A 22,362-nucleotide genomic window follows, 5' to 3' on the forward strand; every position below is an offset into this window, starting at 1 on the left:
CTAAACCTCCAAAAAACCAAGATTATGGCAACCAGCTTGATTGATAACTGGCAAATAGAGGGAGAAAATGTAGAAGCAGTGAAAGACTTTGTATTCCTAGGTGCGAAGATTACTGCAGATGCTGACTGCAGTCAGGAAATCAGAAGACGCTTAATCCTTGGAAGAAGAGCAATGACAAATCTCGATAAAATAGTTAAGAGCAGAGACATCACACTGACAACAAAGGCCCGCATAGTTAAAGCAATGGTGTTCCCCGTAGTAACATATGGCTGCGAGAGCTGGACCATAAGAAAGGCTGAGCGAAGGAAGATCGATGCTTTTGAACTGTGGTGTTGGAGGAAAATTCTGAGAGTGCCTTGGACTGCAAGAAGATCAAACCAGTCCATCCTCCAGGAAATAAAGCCAGACTGCTCACTTGAGGGAATGATATTAAAGGCCAAACTGAAATACTTTGGCCACATAATGAGAAGACAGGACACCTTGGAGAAGATGCTGATGCTCGGGAGAGTGGAGGGCAAAAGGAAGAGGGGCCGACCAAGGGCAAGGTGGATGGATGATATTCTAGAGGTGACGGACTCGTCCCTGAGGGAGCTGGGGGTGTTGACGACCGACAGGAAGCTCTGGCGTGGGCTGGTCCATGAAGTCACGAAGAGTCGGAAGCGACTAAACGAATAAACAACAAAAAATCAATCATAATAAAGTAAACAAATTATGATACCAAACCTCTCTCAACTTTGGTCATCCTGGATGGATCTGCTAGGAGTTATATTTCAGCAGCAATTTGAGACTGACAGTTCCTTACCCCCACCTACTATGATTAAGTATGTAATTATGAACAACAACAATTGAAATAACTACATATTATTTTCTCATCTACTTTTGCCTTCATTATTCTGCTCAATTTTTCCCTGTGTTAAATATGCTTCTTAGGACAGGGATCTGATATTTTACATTCCGTCAATCTCCATGTACATGGATAACAATAAAAACATAGAAATAAAAGTGAAAAGTAATGTTTTCTGGACAAGGGCCAATAAAAGGAGAATGAATCCTGGTAAGGTGAAGGTGTTATGGATTTTTGGATGATGGGTTCAGGAATAACCCATTTTATATCTGTAAAGGATACAAAACATTAAATTTTATATGTGTTCCATTTTTCCCCATTTTTTGCAGTTCCAAAAGAAAATCAGGCAGAAAAACATATTGTTCCCACTGCTTCCAAAGGTCTAGAAACTTTACATTTGTACTGGCAAAATAATTAAAAGCCTACATTGTATATTTCTTTTAATAAGCTTCATAATGTCAATTTCCCCAGGGCTAATTTGATTATTAGCAACCACACATACAGGTTTTCTCCAGGATGATCTGTCTCCAGTCTGATCCTTCAGATCCTTTAGGTCTTCCAACAGTGCATCCATTGCCATTGTAATTCAGTCCATCCACCTTGCTGCTAGGCATCTTTTTCTTCTCTTTCCTTTCAACTTTCCCAACAGTATAGATTTCTCTGGAGAGCTAGGTCTTCATGTAAGGGCTACTTTGCAGAAGGATTAAATTCCATTACAAACTGATTGGCAGAAATCTTTGTTTCATTATCATGCATCCTCTCCATTCGATGTGAACAACATTCCGATTTAAAAACCAGTCAGACTGAATAAAGTGCAGAAAACTAAAAAACTAGGATAAATGATTTTTCCAGAAACACTACAGAAAGTAGATATGTTTATTGGCATTGATTACTCTTTTATAAGGACCTGATATAGGGAGTATGTCCCCTCCACATGCTACTTGAATGCTTGGCAGCATTCAATACCATGAACAATGGACCACATGCAAAGGTTAGAACTGGCCAATCTTGTTTGCACATCCTGGTGGGATGTTCAAGGTTCCCACATATGTGAGGTAAGAGGAGTGGATCTCTGAAATGTTTTTCTGTGGTGATATCCAACTTGTGGAACAGCTTCACCCCAAGGTTCAGTTGGCACCCAGTTTGGAATTTTTCTGAAAGGCTATGAAGACAGCTTTACCATAGGGCTTAATGATTTTGGGCATTGAGTTTGGGTTTGTACCTCAGGGTGTATATTGTTATATCATTATAGATTACTATTTCTGTTTTTCTAAATTTTTATGGTATGCTTTGTTTTTAACTGTATTCTAAACTGCTGAGAGTTGCTTTGGGTGTTGTGATGCAATAAATAAATAAACTATGAACGTATCGTTGGTATGTATGTGTGAAATGAGTCTACGCATTATATGCTTCAAGTGAGAAGGAAGAATTTATTTCATTTTGTTTTATTTATTTTTAAACTATAGCTATGGCATAAGTCCAATGTAACATTTCAGCTGTATTATTTTAAGAAACAGCTGCATGACACCCAACTTTCTGAGAAAAAATGTTCCTCTGTCAGCATGTGACAAGGAACACATAAAGTGTGCTAATCCTTTATTCCCATTGACTTGACAGCTGACAGTTGCTTTCTGTGCGTAATGCCAGGAAAAAAGAAAGAAAAACTCAGAACAAAATGGGCATTTTGGTTCATTAGAAAGAAAATGGATACGTGGTGTGCCAGGAGATTTTATGTATATAAAATACTTCTTCTTACCTTCCACCATTTCCAAACTTTTTAATGTAAATGAATATAAACTACAGACCCAAAAATAACAGCACATTATGCAGTAAATAATGGCTTTTAAAATGTGTTTGCCACCATACACTGCAGTCATCCTTTCATAATCTCTCTCTTCTTTATACCAGGAAGAAGAAGAAAAAATAAAATAGAGAACATCCAAGTTCCCCAGAGGCTCCAAATTAATTTTAATTTGACATGAAGCTTTTACTTCTAGGAACTAGCTAACACAACACAACATCATAATCCTGCTTTACTGTGATGAATGCAATAGCCAGCTGATTAAATCTGAGATTACAGGATCATCAGAAACAATGTAAATTATGTAAACAATACCCATTCACACACTCATTTTCTGGCCATCCATCATCTACCAGTTAATATTTCAAGTCTAAGAAACTAAAAAAAAAAAAAAATCTAATAAATTATGGATATAAATAAACTAAACATTGGTACTTATAATTTTTTTTTAATTCCATAAGACTCAGACAGCAGAATTCATAATTACTTAGATGCCGATTGTCACAGAAGCTAGCTGACCTTGAATGATCTAAAAAAACCTAAGCAGATTCAGGCCTGAGCTAGTACCAATCTGAATTCTATTACCCACCCATTTCTTATAAAATAAACATGTTTTATTTATATTTATTTATTTATATTTCAAATTTCATCACTGCCCATCTCACTCAAGAGTGACTCTGGGTGGTTTACAATAAAACTAAAATAAATACAGGTTAAAATACAATAAAAACAGTATTCTTAAATAGCAATATAAATATAAAATCAAAGATGGGGATGTTAAAAAGTTCTTAATTAAATTCATGTAATTCATGGGGGCATCTTCAAGGCACTAACTACCACCAGGATTTATTACCCCTCTCCTGTCCCACTTAAGATGCCAGAGCCAGGTCTTCACCCCTTTCTGGAAGGCCACAAGAGTGGGGGCCTGCCTCACCTCTGGGGGAAGAGTGTTCCACATTGCATAGAGAAGGGAAACAACAACAACAACAACAAAAAACCTCTATATCAGCAATAAGGTAGTCACCCTTATTGGCAGGGCTGGGCCATGCCAATCGACAGTCTGTCATGGACGGGGTCCGTAACATGCCCTCTCTGCCTGACCAGGTGGGATGGGTTGATGTAATGGGGATGAGATGGTCTCTCAGGTAACCTGGACCCATGCCATATCGGGCTTTAATAACCAACACCTTGAATTGGACCCAGAAGCAAACTGGCACCCAATACAGTTTTCGCAGCAAAGGTGTTACATGTCTCATTCTTGGGGAACCAGCTGTAGCTTCTGAATACTCTTCAAGGTAGCCCCATGTATCACATTGTAATAGTCTATTGGGAAATGACTAGGGTATGAGTGACCGAACAAAGGGCCTCCTGATCCAAAGGGCCTTCTGAAAGGGTGTAACTGGCACACAACATGAAGTTGAGCAAAGGCCCTCCTGGCCAAGACTGCCACCTGGTCTTTGAGCAGGAGCCGTGAGTCCAGAAGACCCCCAGGTTCTGCACCAGGTTTGTCTGGGGTAGTGCAACCCCATCCAGAACCAAAGATGATAAATTCCCAGATAAAAAGGAACCCCCAACCCACAGCCACTCCATCTTACCAGGGTTCAGCTGAAGCCTGTTGTTCCTCATCTAGACGAGATAGGATCTTTCAAGGATCTTGTGTTATATGGTAGAAAAGTGTTCTCATGCAGTCAGTGCATACCTCAGCTGCAGCATTTTTTTCTCTTCCATTGTAAGATTTCAAAGCTAATTGCTTAAGATTGCAAAGTGTGTGTTGAAAAGAAAGGGGAGAAAAGTCAATCTGAATCTGAGATAATAATGACAGTCTTCTTTTGAGTTTAAAAGTTAAAATTCTTTAAAAGTTGGTTTTCTTAGTTAAGACTGATTTTTAATCAGAGTTTTAAATCTGTGTTGATCTTCTGTGTTGATAGAAGATTGTGTAGAACTAAGAAAGTGGTTGGGAATCAGGATGCCCTTTGATAATGGAATTCAGTTTAAGGTGACCCAGGGTAATGAGGTAGAAAGTGGATAATAAGGTGTGGACTTACATTTTAGCGAGAAGTATGGAAAAGGGTCACCTTATTCTAAAATACAAAGGAATTTAGATCTTGATGACAAGACCAAAGTGCCAAGGCTGGGTCTGGTTGACTACCTTATTGCTGATATAGAGGTTTTTTGTTGTTGTTGTTGTTGTTTCCCTTCTCTATGCAATGTAATTAGTTATTCAGGACTGTTGATGTACTTTTTCTATCTCCTATATTATCCTTTGTCAATCTATTTTTGGGTCTTTCAGTCAGTTTGGCTGGGAGCCCAGTGATCACTGTTATGGGTTATTTTAATAAAGAAATGCTGGTTCAGATCTTAATTGCTTTGGTTCATATTATGGTTATTTTTTCCATTGACCCTTCTCTCTCTCTCTCTCTCTCTCTCTCTCTCTTTTAAGTATATAATTTTAATGTTGCTGATTATGTCTTTTGTCTCTAAATTGATTGTCTCAATAGATTTTTCTTTTAATTGTTATTTTCAATATTAAGTTGACTGGTGGAACAAACATTTTCTCTTCAAGGTCCAGTCAACCAAGTCAATACACCTAAAATATATTGATGGGATGATGAGAGCAGGTACAGTGGCTAGAAGTGATTATTATGCTTCTTGCAGTCAATTCCTGAAGAACTACAAAATGGGGAAGGTTTTGGATACCTTATTAAGTTTCGGCCCCTTGGCTCCTTGAGCTGGACTAAAGCAGTGGTGACTTCAGTGGAGGCATCCAAATATGTCTACAGAAATGAAAGCATCCCACCACTATTTCCCTTTGAAGTAAAAGTGAGTGTATTTAATCATGAAGGAATAGGCACCCTGAGCCCAGTATTTCTTGTGTACTCTGGAGAGGATGGTAAGTAAAATACTACATATCTCACTGTTTCTATCTATTTATGTCATCTGAAACCGAATTTGGAAACCCATATGAAATGCTGTCAGTAATATATTTGGTGCAACATGAGCATGAGGTTGGGGTGGTTTAATACTTATAGGAAGTCTTTGAATTAAGACATAATTTTTTACAGATTAAATTATAAATCTTATTATTTCAGACCTATGGTGCAGTTTCTTCTATCTTTCATCTTAACAACTATGCAACTGTGTTCACAATGTTTTCAGGAATAGTCTGCTAAAACATTAAGTAACAAGGTTTGCTGGGCCTCTTCTTTTTCCTAGAGCCCCAGATAGCACCAGCTGGCATTTCAGTACAAAGCTTCTCATCTTCTGAAGTGGGAGTCTCTTGGAACCCTCTTGCATGGACCAAACATACTGGAAGGATTCTTGGCTATGAGGTGTTGTTGCTAAAAGCCTATTAGATATCCCTAGCCAAAATATATGCTTCCCCTCTGTACCCATCTGCTATTCTCTAAAATAACTTTGTTCACTAATTTCACATGTGTTCTTTGCTCTAGCTCTAGTGTGCTTTTTTCACCATCTGAGTTTCACTTTTGACAGCTAGTGACCCTTTCTTCAGCTTAAGTCATTTCCATCTCATTATGCCATTATATGTAGAACACTACTTTTAAAACAATTATATCCCTTTTTTGGAAAAAGGAAGGAAGGGAGGGAGGGAGGGAGGAAATTAAAAAACTGGATTATGGACCAAACACCTAAAAACGGAATATAGGATTAGGTATTAGGAACTGGAAGGCATCAATAGTTGGGGCACTACCACTGAAAAGGTACTACTCTCCATTACTGCCTGCTAGGCCCCAGGAGAGGAATCTCTAGAAGGGCCTCTGGTAATGAATAAATATGGAAAAGGAAAAAAGATATAAGGAAGATGGCACCCAGGTTTAAGACATTTATCTCCAGTAGCAAACTGGCAAGCCATATAGCTTACTCCATTAAGTACTGTGGTGAAAATTTTACCCAGAAAATTCACCAATAACTGGAGAAGATCCAACAATCACTTAATTGTTTCAAAGCTTCACAGTGAGTGATTAGTTTCTTGCACACAGAAATGCTAAAAACAAAGGCTACAGGGTTATATAGAACTTACATAGAATGTTGATTAAAGGCAATGTGAACATGCGCATGCCAGATACAGAGAAGAATTATTGTACAACTGATTAAGGATGCAAAATAGCAAGACTGGAAACATAGGTATCATTCAAAGTGTGAAGACACTACAGTTGTATCCTCTGAAATGCAGCATAGCACTCTGATATATGAGAGATGCCAAGATTAGAACTGTTATTCTAACAAGTTGACCCTGTACTTAACAGCAGAAGGACGACAGATAACAAAGTAATAACTACACATCTTTAAATCTGCTGCATCTCGCTAAAGGCATAATTTCTATAGATATCTAGGTTGAATGATAGCTATAAAGAATTATTTTCTGTTATTTTCCTCTGCAAGATTGAGCTGCCATTCCAGGGTTAGACCTCAGTAGTATTTTGGGATCTTATGTCTGTCAGTCGTCTGCTAGGATATTTTTCCTAATTTTCCTAATTTTAGTTCTTCAAAATTTGGGGTTCTGCCAAATTGGCTGCTATCTCCTACTTTGTGTGAATAAATCACACTTGGAAAATGACTTTGTTGTTAGTATAGCTAATATAGTTCATAGACTACTAGCTAGTCTTCATCAAACATTTGTTAGAGCTCAGAGAAAGGTCTAAGTAGCTATTTAATTAGAACTGCATGGATTTAAAAAAATCACATTTTGATGTCTAAAAAAGGAAATTATTAATTTGTGTGCCTACATGTATTTTATATTTACTGTAATATGTAATGCATGCTACTGGTTTTATATCTTGGTGACATTTATAAAATTATTTGTCCCTTCTGAAGCTTTATTTTTCAACTTTTCTTGTCATAACTGAGGGAGAAAAATCCTGTCTCTGTTATTAAATTTTAGGTCTTATATTGGATGGATGATTCGAAGGACTCAACAACTGGTAAAATTAGAGTCAGTGGCAACATGACAGCAAAAAACATGACCAACCTTAAGGCCAATACCATGTACTTTGCCACAGTGAGGGCTTACAACACAGCTGGAACTGGACCATCCAGTGTTCCAGTGAATGTAACTACAAAAAAATCACGTGAGTATCTTCAGCTACCAATGACTGAAAAGCACAATGTGTTTGATTCAAAGTAAAGGAAGAACCCTTTCAATCTAGTATAAGAGCATCCACAACATTATCTGAAAAGCAAGCCATGACATGGATTCTAAATTATAATGAATGATTAAAATCAAAAACAGCTTCTTTTCTTCCAGGTAATGCTTGTATTCCATGGATTATGAAATATATTTGTGTGGGGGTCAATATTCTTAAATGAAACTTTCCTGCCTCTTATTTCACCTATCTCTTGGGCATTTACTTTTTTAACAAGTTCACAATGAGACAGTACAAGGACAGTAAATGCGTGTCCCTGGGGGGAGGGCAAATAATGAAACTAGCAGTGTGACATCATTATACAAGCTCCACCCCTTTTAATATTTATACTTTGATGTTGCACAGAGGGGTGAGGGGTGGAGCCTGAGTCATAAAGCTCATTTCTTCGTTGTGACCAAGACCATTAGGTTCTGCAGATGCCTTGGTTGCACATTTCTACTTTACAAAAAGCCAAATAAATCAACACTTTAATGTTTTATTCACACCAAGTTCCATACAGTGTATAATTTGGGAATAGAAATAAAATTCTTAACAAAATCTTCTAAAAAAAGGAAATGGTCCTTTTGCCATTCTGAAGGCTTGATCACATTTACAGCTGGAATTTCTGCCAACCTTTTGTTTAAAAAGTGTGCTTGTAACATTTGAAATTTCAGCATCTAACAATAATATGATAAAGAAAAAGAAGCATAGTCCTCTTTTTGTTTGCTTTGGCCTTTGGGCATGTGCTTATTTTCTCATTGATAAAAGTATTAGGAGAAAATGAGTGTTGCTATTTCATTATAACACACTATGAGAAATCCACCATCTATAAAGGAATTAGGTATGCTTAAATGCATTCATTTCAGGTGGCTTTGGGGCATTATTTGCCAGACTCTTTTACAGCATTAATGAATCCATTTCTATTTTCACTGGCATAAGATGTACTTTCAAAATTTAGAACTTTGTCCTTGGACAGGGTAGCACTTACCCATTCAAGGGTGATGTGCAATTTTGGGGTCTTCCTGGACTCACAGCTCTGCTTGATGAGCAGGTGGCAGCTGTGGCCAGGAAGACCTTTGCCCAGCTTCATCTGGTGTGCCAGTTGCATCTTTTCCTGGATTGGTGGGCCCTTCAGTCAGTCATTCATGCCCTGGTCACCACAGAGTTTGACTACTGCCACACACTCTACATGGGGCTACCCTTGAAAACCACCCAGAAGCTTCAACTGGTCCAGAATGCAGCAGCTTGGATGGTGATGGGCATGCCTTGATATGCCCATATATTTTGTTTCCAGGTGCAATTCAAGGTGTTGATTGCTACCTATAAAGCCCTACATGGTGTAGGTCCTGGTTGCTTGAGGGACCACATGTGTCCCATAGTATCTGCCTGGCCACTTTGATCTTGCAGGGTTGGCATGCTCCAGGTTCCTTCAATTAAACAAAGTTGTCTATCCCCAGAAGTACACCTTATCTGCAGCAATGCTTACCCTCCAGAATGAGGTTTTCCCTGAGATTCAAATGGCCCCCACCCTACTGGTGTTTCGAAGGGCCCTGAAGACCTGGGTCTTTGCCCAGGCCTTTGGAGAGGATAATTGATGCCCCCTTTTCTTCTTTTTCTTTGTTCCCATCTGGGTTTGTTTTCTCTGCCATCTTTGTTCCTGTTGTTGTTGTTGTTGTTGTTCATTTTTAAATGTTTTTAACAATTTGTAAAGTATCCAGAATCACTGGGAGTTGGGTGGCTAAAAAAAATAATAATAATAATAATAATAATAATAGTAGTAGTAGTAGTAGTAGTAGTAGTAGTCTAAGATAGTCTAGAGAGCCATGGAGATGTCCTTGAGGGAAATATTCAGAAGCCTTTACCAAAACAAAAAAGGGCCGAAGCTTTCCTTGAGTCCTGGGAAAGGAGGTAGGAAGAGACTCAGGCTGGCTCCTCCATGCCTCACTGGGGTGTAAGAGGGAGAGGAAGAAAAACACAAGCAGACTTGCTCAGTTCTGTTAGACATACTTTTCCTGTAGAGCCTGTTTCCTGGTCAGGACAACCTCAAGTGGCTGACAGGTAAAATGTACTGATACCCAAGAAAAATCACATTGTGGTTGAACTGGGATATTCTGTAAACAGTCTAAACTGAGGAAACTAAAAAACTCTGACAGAAAGATCAAAGTTTCATAATGCAAACATTTTCACACTCAGATTCCCTCTTTGATTAAGGAGAATTGGACATGCATGAAAGCTGGAATGTTGTTTACAGTCCTCTGTAAAGAAAAAAAGAAGTGTTGCTTCCATTTATCTCCCATTTATCTGAAGTTGATACAGCTACTGTTTATCTTGTTCATTCATAATCTTCTTTAGGTTATGAGACTGGCCCCCAATAAATATGGTTAACTCACTGGAATATCACCTTGCCCTTTTTCTTTTTAACTCTTTCTCCTTTTTAGGTTACGTGTGGAAAGATGGCCTCTAATACAAAGGTAAAGGGTGCTTTCTGGTTCTTTATTTTTAATGCATGCTGAGTCCTTATAAATACTCTTCAACTTAGTGCACATCAAAAAGAGAGTGGGGTAAAGATTATAGATTGAACCAATCCCTTACTATACAGAAGTAACTACCCAATACTCTTAAGGCAACAGAAACATCCTTATGTCTGAAAAATTCTTCATAGGGCCCTAAACTAAAAGAATCCTATTTTGCATATCCAAGTTGAAATTATGTATATTACTATTCTTCAAGCCGATGTTCGCTGGATGTGTTGAGGCTACATGTCCAAGAATTCATAGATTGCATGATCACTGTAGTCCCAAGATATTAGTCAGGTACCACATTAAGGCAGACGCATATTAAATGTATTTTCAGATATGCAGAATCTTGGCCATATATCTGAAAATATATTATGGGAAAATGACTTCAGTGGTTCTGCACTTCATTTAAAGTTGCTTATTATTTATTCCTGATTTTAGATGGATAAAATACTAACAGAACAACTAAGATTGGATTATGATATATATCTCCTTTTTCTCTTTGGGGACTTTATTGAGACACTATGTATATGAAAATCAACAACATTGCAACCTGGTCTGATTTCTGAACTTCTGGATCCATAACAATGTCTCCAGACAATCTCTGAATCATATCAGCAAAATTACCTCATTCTTACACATAAAAATAGATTAGCAACAGGAATAGATTATCCCTATCTATCTACTGTTCCATCTATCCCATGGAAATAACTTTTTTAAAAAAATGATATAAAAAGAGAGGATAAAAAAGAATGTCAAAAAACAAGTTTTACATTAAGGCTGAATCTATTATATTTTAATGAAGGATACAGAAGTGTGAATCATCATCAGTCAAAGCTAGATGATGATGATGATGATGATGATGATGATAAATGTTCTGAAATATTTGTGGATTCATATGTAACTTGTCAACTGCAGTTAACAGCAGAGCAGGAGCAGTTATATGCAGTTATATAGGATCTTCTATGCAACCAAAAATATTTATTGCATACAGGGTTCTATATGAGATGTTCAGTGTGCAAAGACTCCACATTTCTTCCAAATGATGGAGATTGGGAGTGCTGAGGACTGGGTTAAAAGGGTACTTATGTTGAAAGAAGAAGTGAATATTACTCAGATCCAGGTAGGAAAGTTTTAAATAATTCAGATAGGGGTTTCATGGGAACATTGTTATTGGCTGAGATTGTGCCTGAACAGGGTGGCTGTGTGTCCTCCCCCTTTTCAGGGGAGATGGGTGGTGATAAAATCTGAAAAATGAATGAATGAATGAATGAATGAATGAATGAGTGACTGTCTGATCCAACTGCAGTTAAGAATATAAAATGGCAAACAGGAGCTTTACCCATAAACTATAGCTGAATGGCACCCACAGAAACAACTTGGTCACAGTCCGTGGTCTAATTTTTTACATTATTTTAATTAAAGTATTTCAAAATTTGTTAGATAGATAAATAGATATGTTCATGCTTCCACACACATGTATACATCTCTCTCTCTGTGGGTGAGTGTCTATGTGTGTGCACACAATTTTGTGTAACTGTGTATAAAACTGCATTTTCTTTGTTTAAATAATGTACAAGCAGCCATCCTGTGCCAAGATATCTACTATGAGATTCATAAATCTGAAATATTTATCCTGTCAGTCAATTCTATCCTTCAGGGAAAAAAAAACCATGTACAAACTATGTATTATACAATTTGGGACAATATTCTTTAAAAACTAGTTATACACCCTTTCCTTCCTTCCTTCCTTCCTTCCTTCCTTCCTTCCTTCCTTCCTTCCTTCCTTCCTTCTTTTTTCCAGCTGTGAACTTGTGGTCAGTCTTCAAATGGACAAAAAGGAATTGTTTTAATGGCCATTTTGGCTAATTTTGTCTTATCCAATTCTATAGGCTTTTCAGAAAACCTAAACTTAGGAGTATGTACAGAATGGTCCAAATATATTTATAATAGAAATATCCATAAATTTACAAAAAGACATGCTATTCTGATTTCAATTGTTGGTACAAATGTTTAAATAAAAATCTAGCATCAATTTATCTTGGACTAGATCCCAAGAAAAGGCAGATGTGGCTGCATAAGAAAACTAGCATTCTGACAGTTTGGGAGTAAGTAGATACGGGAAGACTTTGCTAGGCTCTGGCTCAATATCAGACCATGCAGGCTTATTAAAAAGCCTCTTCATTTCAACTGATATCCATCTGTAGGAGACTTCCTGGCTGCTACCTACACTGCTGTACCATACTATCAGCATTTCTAGAAGTCACAGTTTCCTATACACCATAACAATATAAATAAATAAACAAGTTCCCCTTCCTTCATTTACATTCCAAATACTGACCATGGAAACAACAGCCAGAGCTGGCAGTCATTTTAAATTGTTTTCCTCCTCAGTTTCCCAGCTGCATGGATTGGCAGGAAGCAATACTCCTTAGATCTGTTAAGATTATATGATAGTTTCTTCAGTAGTGTACAGCTCATGTTTGTTTTCTCCTGGTTAATTATTTGCAGAGATGCAATTGTTTTTATTTTCAATCGGGTAACACAGGGGCATAGGATCAAGCCATGCATGAATAAAGTTCAATAACATCCAAGTATCAGAAATGAATTAATATCTCCTAGGAAAGTTAATATTGAATCAACATCTTACTTGTGGTGTCCTAAAACAGACCTAGTTAAATCCACAGAGTGCCCAGTGGGAATTGCCCAGCTTCTTGAATAATTTTATCTTGCCTTTATGACCTATGCTGGCAACCTCATTCTCCTGGGACAGTCAGGAGATGCTGTCATCTGCAAGCGTTTATGTCCAAGCAAGAATAAATGCTATGAGGTTCAACACAGTGAGTGAAAAGCCATGAATGAGAGTGGAACCCTTTCCCCATTAAAGCAGGTCAGCACCAGCAATAACCTCTGGCCTGATATGTACTGAAAGTGAAAAGGTATGTGAATCTCTTAATGAAACCCAACATATGTGTACTAAAAGAAATAATTGCCGAACTGTGGGCAATAATGACAATTGTTCACATATCTTTATGCAATTTTCATATCAACGGTATGTTCCCCAGTTCTGAATAGGACTAGGAACACCTTGCATAGCATAAGACAATTGCAAATTAAAGCCTTCAGAGAGTGACTGGGTTTACTGTAACTCAGATGATTTTGCAGTGATTGTGTCAACCGTTCATCAGTTACTATCTGAAAAAAATGAGTATTTCATGAATATTGTGTTTATCTTTTTATCATAGCTCCAAGTCAGTGCCCAGCAAATGAAGTCTGGCAATTGACCAATTCAAAAATATGCTTGAACTGGGATCATGTGAAAACGATGGAAAATGAGTCTGATGTCCTAGGCTACAAGGTAAGTTTGTCATGAAGATCCCAGTAAATGTTACATGAGTAGTGGTACTTTGAATACTCCTCTCTCTCTCTCTCTTCTAATTATTTTGATCTAAATTTTTAAAAAAGGTTGCTTATTACATTTTTTTATTTTTTTTATTTTTTTATTAATTTATTTATTTATCCAATTTGTCCCCGCCCATCTCCTCCCATCGGGGGACATAGTAACATATTGATATTTGGAGCATGTGGTATGAAATTTATGAAGTTACACAACAGCATTTGGCTGGTTTATAATCCAGGCACTTCAAATAAATAAATTTTGTCAATGCAAAAATCTATATCGAAGTGAGGTATTAATGGTCAAAGAAAACATAGTTTATGAAATAGTGATAACAAAAAGCTATTGTTTCAAAATGCAAATGTTGCTCAAAAGTCTCTATGCAGAGCAGCCTTTCCCAACCTGACACCATTCAGATGTGGTGGAACTACCCATGCTGGCCCAGAATTCTAGGAATTGTAGTCTCAACATACCTGGAGGAAACCAAGCTTATGGAAGCTTGAGTCCCAAAGGAGATAACAGATCACAAATTAGATTGGGAACAGAAAAAAAAAAAAATCTTTGGTTGCACCCCATTCCCAGAAGACAACAGACTTCAGGCTTCCTGGTTTACTTTGCTGATGATGCAACTAGGTGTCAGGTGTCAAACATCCATGCAACTGTATTGTGTGAATATACTGTTCACATAAAGTTGCATTCCTGGTTTACCATCCCCCCAAAATTTATTAATTAGAAGAATCTAATTGAGAAAAAAGGAGGAGGGAGGAGCTTTTTCCTTGTTGTGGTTGTTAAAATCTGGGCTGCGCAGAAAATCACCCACAGATACATCAAAATATGCTATCCCATTTTACAGCATCACTCAGACATAATACCACAGCCTTCTCAAACCGGGGTACCATTAATCTGGATAGCCTAACTCCCAGAATTCTCTGGTCAGTGTGACTGTTGTTCACAGGGTTGGAGCATGTCATAATTGGAGAAAGCTGTCATATGCTGTTGCTCACATTAGCGAAACATCCTAGTTCTTAATGAGCTAAATGGGTGACTAAACCATGACACTTTCCAGATCAGAGGTGGCTCTTATAAATCTGCATAAAACAAAAATAGCCCTATTGCTTGATAGAGAATTTGCTCTTCGGGGATAATGCTACCTTCACTACCTTCACTTTGGCTTTCACTATTAGTATATTTTCCACTTACATACAAATACAGTACATACCAAAAAAACACAGTCATGCTCATCCAGGCACTGATCCACTTCACATACACGCATGGGAGTGGGAAAACATCAGTCTAGTGTGGAGAAAGTTTTAAGAGTGGAAACGGGGTGATCTGTAACTGAGTCACTGGGAAGAGAAAAACTTTTCACTTACAAAAAGAAAAAGGAGAGACACTCCCAACATGTTGTGATTGGTGATTCCTGTGATGTCCAGAGCATGTATTCAAAATGTGCCAAATCTGCATGGTCCAAACAGTGGACTATTGTTACCTTCTTATACTTGTGGTGGCTTGTGATGCCAATGTAAACAGATGTGCTACTGGATGAACAAGAGGCAGGCACTCTGAACAGGTCCTTATCGCCACGTTGACTTCATAGGATAAGTCTCCATAGAGAGCACTTATAAGCAACAGGAGCAGAACATTTTATTTTCCCCCAGAACGAGCCCAGAGGGTACTTGGAAATTTGCTGTTTGTTTCAATAATATTGTTTTGTAAAGTTAAATAAATAAATAAATGAAAAATGAAAACCCTACAAAAACAAAAAGGGACATATATAACAAGCTCTGCCCTTCTCTCCTTTTATACTTAGATTTTGTACAGGCAGAATGGACAAAGCATCACTTATATCCTAACGACAAACATAACATCTGCTGAGCTGCTGGTGCCTTTTGAAGGAGATTACCTCATTGAAATAAGAACTGTAAGTGATGGAGGAGATGGAAGCAGCAGTGAAGAAATTAGAATTCCAACCCAGTCGAGTGAGTTCTCTCCCCTCCCTCCAAAAAGATGCTATAGACCTTGAATTCCGGAAAAAACAAATGCTGGAGGGACTTTTGACAGCATCTAAGTAAGCAGCTAATTGAATGTAGGGACCATCTCTTGGTTAGGAAAAGGAAAAGCAACTGATATATTAAAATAGTGCATTTGGATTTCCTGGGTGGTTGGGATGTAAAGCTCTGCAGTTTGCTGATGTAAATGAAACATGCAGCTGTGAGGAAATTTGTACTGCACTGAAATCAGTCTTCAGCACAATAATCCTCATTATCTACTATTTTAGAAATGCTTAAAATATACCAAGTGCGATAGATAGGCTAAACTATATAATATCCCTGCCTACAGGCTCACAATCAGCTGAAAATGAAAGACAAAAGGGGAGGGGAGGGAAAAAAAAAACATTGCTAGTGAAGGCTTGGTATGTATGTCTATGTGTGTTTACTGTAATGACATTTGTGAGCTAACTTCCATTGAAAAACATTTGTAAGGCTGAAAAGAGCATTCCTAGTGAATGTGCAGCCACTGAGTGAAAAAGAGGCAACATATGATTTTTAAAATCCAAGAGAAACATTGGAGAACAAAAAAAAAAAAAAGGCAAGAATGAACGAGTGATCTGGAGAACTGACATGTCATCCATGGCTCTAAGTAACTTGATAAACTACAGTGATTTAAAAATAGTACTTAAAAGCTACAGATAAAAACCTCTAAAACATGGTTTCTCAACCAGGGTTCTGTGGAACCTTAGAGTTCCGCAAGAGGTCACTGGGGGTTCCCTGGGAGATCACAATTTATTTAAAAATTTATTTAAAATTTGGGCAACTTCACATTAAAGAAGCAGGTTTCATTCTTTATTTTTAATTTAAGAACACTGTTAATGCATATACAGTATACAGGCCTACACATGAAACAAATAAAATAATTTCGTAACTTCTGGCCTATATTTGAGCTTGATTGTGCAGGGGTTTCCTGAGGCCCCCAAAATATTTCAAGGGTTCCTCCAGGGTCAGAAGGTTGAGAAAGGCTGCTCTAAAAACCACAATAATAAACTTGAAGCATTAAAGCATTAAGGCATAAAAAGAGTGAAAAAGTGTATTTTTCGCTTCCTCCTTAATAAACCCAAGCTGCAATTTGTTCCATAACATGGATCCCACCATGGAGAAAGGCAGAATGTCTGCTGATATAAAAAATCATCCACATTTGGACCTACAACAGGTATCTCACGGTTGACCTAAGTGGGAAGGGCAGAGGATATGGGAGCAAGAGAATGAACAGTAAGATAAGAACTGGAAATGGATTAATAAGATGCAACAAAAAATAAATATTGAGACTATGAAATTCCATGAAGAGGTATTAGTAATAAGAGATGCTAAAGGATCATCAGGGTTATTGTCTGATAAACAGGGAGAACTAGAAGGACAGTAGAAAGAAAAATGGAATAAGAAGAAGAGTGGCAGATCTAAGACACAATGGAACATTTGATGTGTTTCCCTGTTATACGCAAGTTTTATTCAAGGGGTTCCCAAGGGCTAGAGAAAAACCTGACAGAGCAGAACAGAATAACTTTTTGGTTCTCCACCATTCAAGAATTCTCTCATGATAAGAACCATCTTCATTATGACTGATTACATTTTTATTCTCTGATTTTCTTTGGTGTGCATCATACAGAATCCCAGTGATTGGGACAATATACAAAAATTGTATATAAATAAAGATTTCACTATAAATAAAGGTGAAATTCCCTATATGCTTAAAGATGAGAGGGCCAGCTCCTCTGATATCATGCCTGTGATGTCATTTTATGATTGGTAACTGCATGTACAAAGCAGAAGTCTGTCCCGAATTAATTTTCACATGTATTCCACATGATCCTGAACCAAGAGGTACTAGAACTGAGCTGCAAAAATATGACAATTAGGTGGCAACAAGGAAATCTGTAGCCCTTTTCCCTAGTCCAGTAGTCCTATCCACATTTTGACAGCATAGATTTCCTTTCAAATTTCATTGCCAAGCAAACACATATGGGTCTTTTTGGGCCATTCAGCTGGTATTTGGATTGGAATTTAGACACCATATTCTTTATTGGACTGTGGGTTGAACTTCTCAAGTGGTCTCTAAATATAACTATAGAGCTGTAAGTATAAAACTCCTTGAAATACAGTCACAGTATATATGTTTCGCTTGGCTAGGAAGAGGTTTTTATTCTCTTTAAAACAATAGCAACTTAAATGAGTCAAAACCCATGCCATTTAAAATATATGTATGAATCTCTTTGAGACCAGAAACAATACTTCTACTTCATGAATTTCAATGTTTTTTTCTCTCCCTCCCTCCCCCTCCCTCTCTCTAGGTTTAAGCTCCAAGGGGATGCACACCTGTCCTTCAGTTGGTGACATAATCACAAATAAAATTATAATTCTGATTTATATTTTCAATTCTGCTGGATACTTTTGACTGAAAGGAGTCAGTAAGCGGGCGCTGGACTTTTAAGAACAAAGCAATAAGCAGCCAGAAATATTGGACGTTTCCTTTCACCTCCATATATCAGTTTCATCTGTTATCTCTGAAAATAGAAGCTACGAAGAAAATATAATGAACTGCCCTTTAAAATGTAAATATAATTCAGGCTGTAATCCTCTGCCTTGTTTCCTAGGACAGTCTGAGGTCTTTTGAGTGGACATATGTAAGATTATACTGAAACCGAACAACAGCATATTGAAAATCTGTGCTTTTAATATCTCTGTGAGTTAAATAGCAATAGTTAAAAAAAAGTACACTAGATTGTATTGCAGTGTTTGTTTTATGTATCATAAACATGCCAAATATTAAGAATCACCAGTCCTGACCAATATCAGAAAAGTTTCCAATTGCTTGTGATGTACAATGTTGTCAGAACCAGTCTGAAATGAAATCAATATTTATTGCATTTTCAAATTTAATAAAAACATTTCTTTACCATTTTTCCTTTTTATAGCAATATCTTGGATCAGCAGAAAAAAACATCATACAAAGGACATGAATTTTATTCCAATACTATAATTCAGCTTAAAGAACAAATAATAATACTAATGGGCAAAGTTTTGTATGGAAAACTCGGAGATCAAACAACTAAATATGTTGCCAAGAAAATTTGAAATCTTTACAGAAGGACAGAAATCTGCATTTTTAGAATGTAACACAAAACCTGTATTTTACAAATATAATTTATAATGTTTTTTTTTTTTTTAACGGGGCAGTTTAAGTAATGTATTGTTGCAGGACTGTTATCCCATATGAAAAGATGCTGTCTTTTTTATCATATACATTCATGATCTAAAAATTAAATCTCCAGCAAAGGATTGTTACCTTGCTGTGGTGCTGAAGCTTGAGCACCTCAATGATGCCATGAGCTAAACCGTGAAGGGCCACCCAAGACGGGAAGGTCATGACAGAGAGGTCAGACTAAATGCGATCCCTGGGGAAGGTAATGGCAACCCACCCCAGTATTCTTGCCATGAAAACTGGATCAGTACAACCAGAGATATGTTGGTATACCATGGGAAGATGAGACCCCCAGGTCGGAAGATGGTCAAAATGCTACTGGGGAGGGACAGAGTATGAGTTCAACTAGCCCCAGACGTGATGACGCAGCTAGCTCAAAGCCGAAAGGACAGGTAGCGGCCGACGGTGCTGGTGGTGAAAGGCGAATCCAATGTTCTAAGGATCAAAACACGATTGGAACCTAGAATGTAAGATCTATGAACCAGGGCAAACTGGATGTGGTTATTGGTGAGATGCCAAGGTTAAAGATAGACATTCTGGGCATCAGTGAACTGAAATGGACTGGAATGGGCCACTTCACATCAAATGACCACCAGATCTACTACTGTGGACAAGAGGACCACAGAAGAAATGGAGTAGCCTTCATAATTAATAGTCAAGTGGCTAAAGCAGTGCTTGGATACAATCCAAAAAACGATAGAATGATCTCTATTCGAATTCAGGGCAAGCCATCAAACATCACAGTGATCCAAATATACGCCCCAACCACAGATACTGAAGAAGCTGAAGTAGAGCAGTTCTATGAGGGTCTGCAGCACCTACTGGACAACATGCCTAAAAGAGATGTTATTTTCATCACAGGAGATTGGAATGCTAAGGTGGGCAGTCAAATGACACCTGGAATCACAGGTAAGCATGGCCTGGGTGAACAAAATGAAGCAGGACATAGGCTGATAGAATTTTGCCAAGACAACTCACTCTGCATAACAAACACTCTCTTCCAACAACCTAAGAGACGGCTTTATACATGGACTTCACCAGATGGACAACACCGAAATCAGATTGACTACATCCGTTGCAGCCAAAGGTGGCGGACATCTATACAGTCAGTAAAAACAAGACCTGGATTTCACTGTAGTTCAGATCATGAACTTCTTCTTGCACAATTTAGGATCAGACTAAAGAGATCAGGGAAGACCCACAGATCAGCTAGATATGAGCTCACTAATATCCCTAAGGAATATGCAGTGGAGGTGAAGAATCGATTTAAGAGACGGGACTTAGTAGATAGGGTCCCGGAAGAACTCTGGACAGAAGTTTACAACATTGTTCAGGAGGCAGCAACAAAATACATCCCAAAGAAAGAGAAAACCAAGAAGGCAAAGTGGCTGTCTGCTGAGACACTAGAAGTAGCCCAAGAAAGAAGGAAAGCAAAAGGCAACAGTGATAGGGGGAGATATGCCCAATTAAATGCAAAATTCCAGAGGTTAGCCAGAAGAGATAATGAATTATTTTTAAACAAGCAATGCATGGAAGTGGAAGAAGACAATAGAATAGGAAGGACAAGAGATGTCCTCCAGAAAATTAGAAACATTGGTGGTAAATTCCAGGCAAAAATGGGTATGATCATAAAACAAAGATGGCAAGGACCTAACAGAAGAAGAAGAGATCAAGAAAAGGTGGCAGGAATATACAGAATACCTGTATAGGAAGGATAACAATATTGGGGATAGCTTTGACGGTGTGGTCAATGAGCTAGAGCCAGACATCCTGAAGTGTGAGGTTGAATGGGCCTTAAGAAGCATTGCTAATAACAAGGCAGCAGGAGATGACGGCATCCCAGCTGAACTGTTCAAAATCTTGCGAGATGACCCTGTCAAGGTAATGCATGCTATATGCCAGCAAATTTGGAAAACACAAGAATGGCCATCAGATTGGAAAAAAATCAACTTATATCCCCATACCAAAAAAGGGGAACACTAAAGAATGTTCAAACTATCGAACAGTGGCACTCATGTCACATGGCAGTAAGGTAATGCTCAAGATCCTGCAAGGTAGACTTCAGCAATTCATGGAGTGAGAATTGCCAGATGTACAAGCTGGGTTTAAAAAAGGCAGAGGAACTAGGGACCAAATTGGCAATATCCTCTGGATAATGGAAAAAGCCAGGGAGTTTCAGAAGAACATATCTTTCTGTTTTATTGACTATTCTAAAGCCTTTGACTGTGTGGACCATAACAAATTGTGGCAAGTTCTTAGCGGTATGGGGATACCACGTCATCTTGTATGCCTCCTGAAGAATCTGTATAACCACCAAGTAGCAACAGTAAGAACAGACCACGGAACAACAGACTGGTTTAAGATTGGGAAAGGAGTATGGCAGGGCTGTATACTCTCACCCTACCTACTCAACTTGTAGCAGAACACATCATGCAACATGGTGGGCTTGAGGAATCCAAGGCTGGAGTTAAAATCTCTGGAAGAAACATGAACAATCTCAGATATGCAGATGATACCACTCTGATGGCTGAAAGCGAAGAGGAACTGAGGAGCCTTATGATGAAGGTGAAAGAAGAAAGTGCAAAAGCTGGCTTGCAGCTAAACCTCAAAAAAACCAAGATTATGGCAACCAGCTTGATTGATAACTGGCAAATAGAGGGAGAAAATGTAGAAGCAGTGAAAGACTTTGTATTTCTAGGTGCAAAGATTACTGCAGATGCTGACTGCAGTCAGGAAATCAGAAGACGCTTAATTCTTGGGAGAAGAGCAATGACAAATCTTGATAAAATAGTTAAGAGCGGAGACATCACACTGACAACAAATGTCCGCATAGTTAAAGCAATGGTGTTCCCCAAGTAACATATGGCTGCGAGAGCTGGACCATAAGGAAGGCTGAGAGAAGGAAGATCGATGCTTTTGAACTGTGGTGTTGGAGGAAAATTCTGAGAGTGCCTTGGACTGCCAGAAGATCAAACCAGTCCATCCTCCAGGAAATAAAGCCAGACTGCTCACTTGAGGGAATGATATTAAAGGTAAAACTGAAATACTTTGGCCACATAATGAGAAGACAGGACACCATGGAGAAAAAGATGATTCTAGGAAGAGTGGAAGGCAAAAGGAAGAGGGGCCGACCAAGGGCAGGATGGATGGATGATATTCTAGAGGCGATGGACTCATCCCTGGGGCAGCTGGGGGTGTTGATGACCGACAGGAAGCTGTGGCGTGGGCTGGTCCATGAAGTCACAAAGAGTCGGAAGCAACTGAATGAATAAACAAAAAATTAAATGGGTTTTATAAACTTTTGTATATGTTATTGTAACAATTGATTTTTCTTCTTTTGATTCAAGAATTGTACATATGGAATGCATAATTGAAAAAGTGTTATCTTGATGATCCAACAGATCAGTATT

The 22,362-nt window shown here is 38.1% G+C and overlaps 1 protein-coding gene across 1 annotated transcript in view; it reads left to right on the forward strand.

Moving 5' to 3' along the window:
• CNTN6 (contactin 6) overlaps positions 1–18,145 on the forward strand; it is a 223,333-nt gene extending 205,188 nt beyond the window's left edge. The window contains exons 17-22 of the mRNA XM_063292836.1: positions 5,301–5,535; positions 5,859–5,974; positions 7,546–7,732; positions 13,548–13,660; positions 15,510–15,678; positions 18,042–18,145. Of these exons, the coding sequence (XP_063148906.1) occupies positions 5,301–5,535; positions 5,859–5,974; positions 7,546–7,732; positions 13,548–13,660; positions 15,510–15,678; positions 18,042–18,145 (924 nt within the window). The remainder of the gene's footprint in view (positions 1–5,300; positions 5,536–5,858; positions 5,975–7,545; positions 7,733–13,547; positions 13,661–15,509; positions 15,679–18,041) is intronic.
• The last annotated feature ends 4,217 nt before the right edge of the window (positions 18,146–22,362 follow it).

The sequence above is a fragment of the Candoia aspera genome, chromosome 2 (genome assembly GCF_035149785.1).
Source record: "Candoia aspera isolate rCanAsp1 chromosome 2, rCanAsp1.hap2, whole genome shotgun sequence".
Classification (NCBI taxonomy): domain Eukaryota; kingdom Metazoa; phylum Chordata; class Lepidosauria; order Squamata; family Boidae; genus Candoia; species Candoia aspera.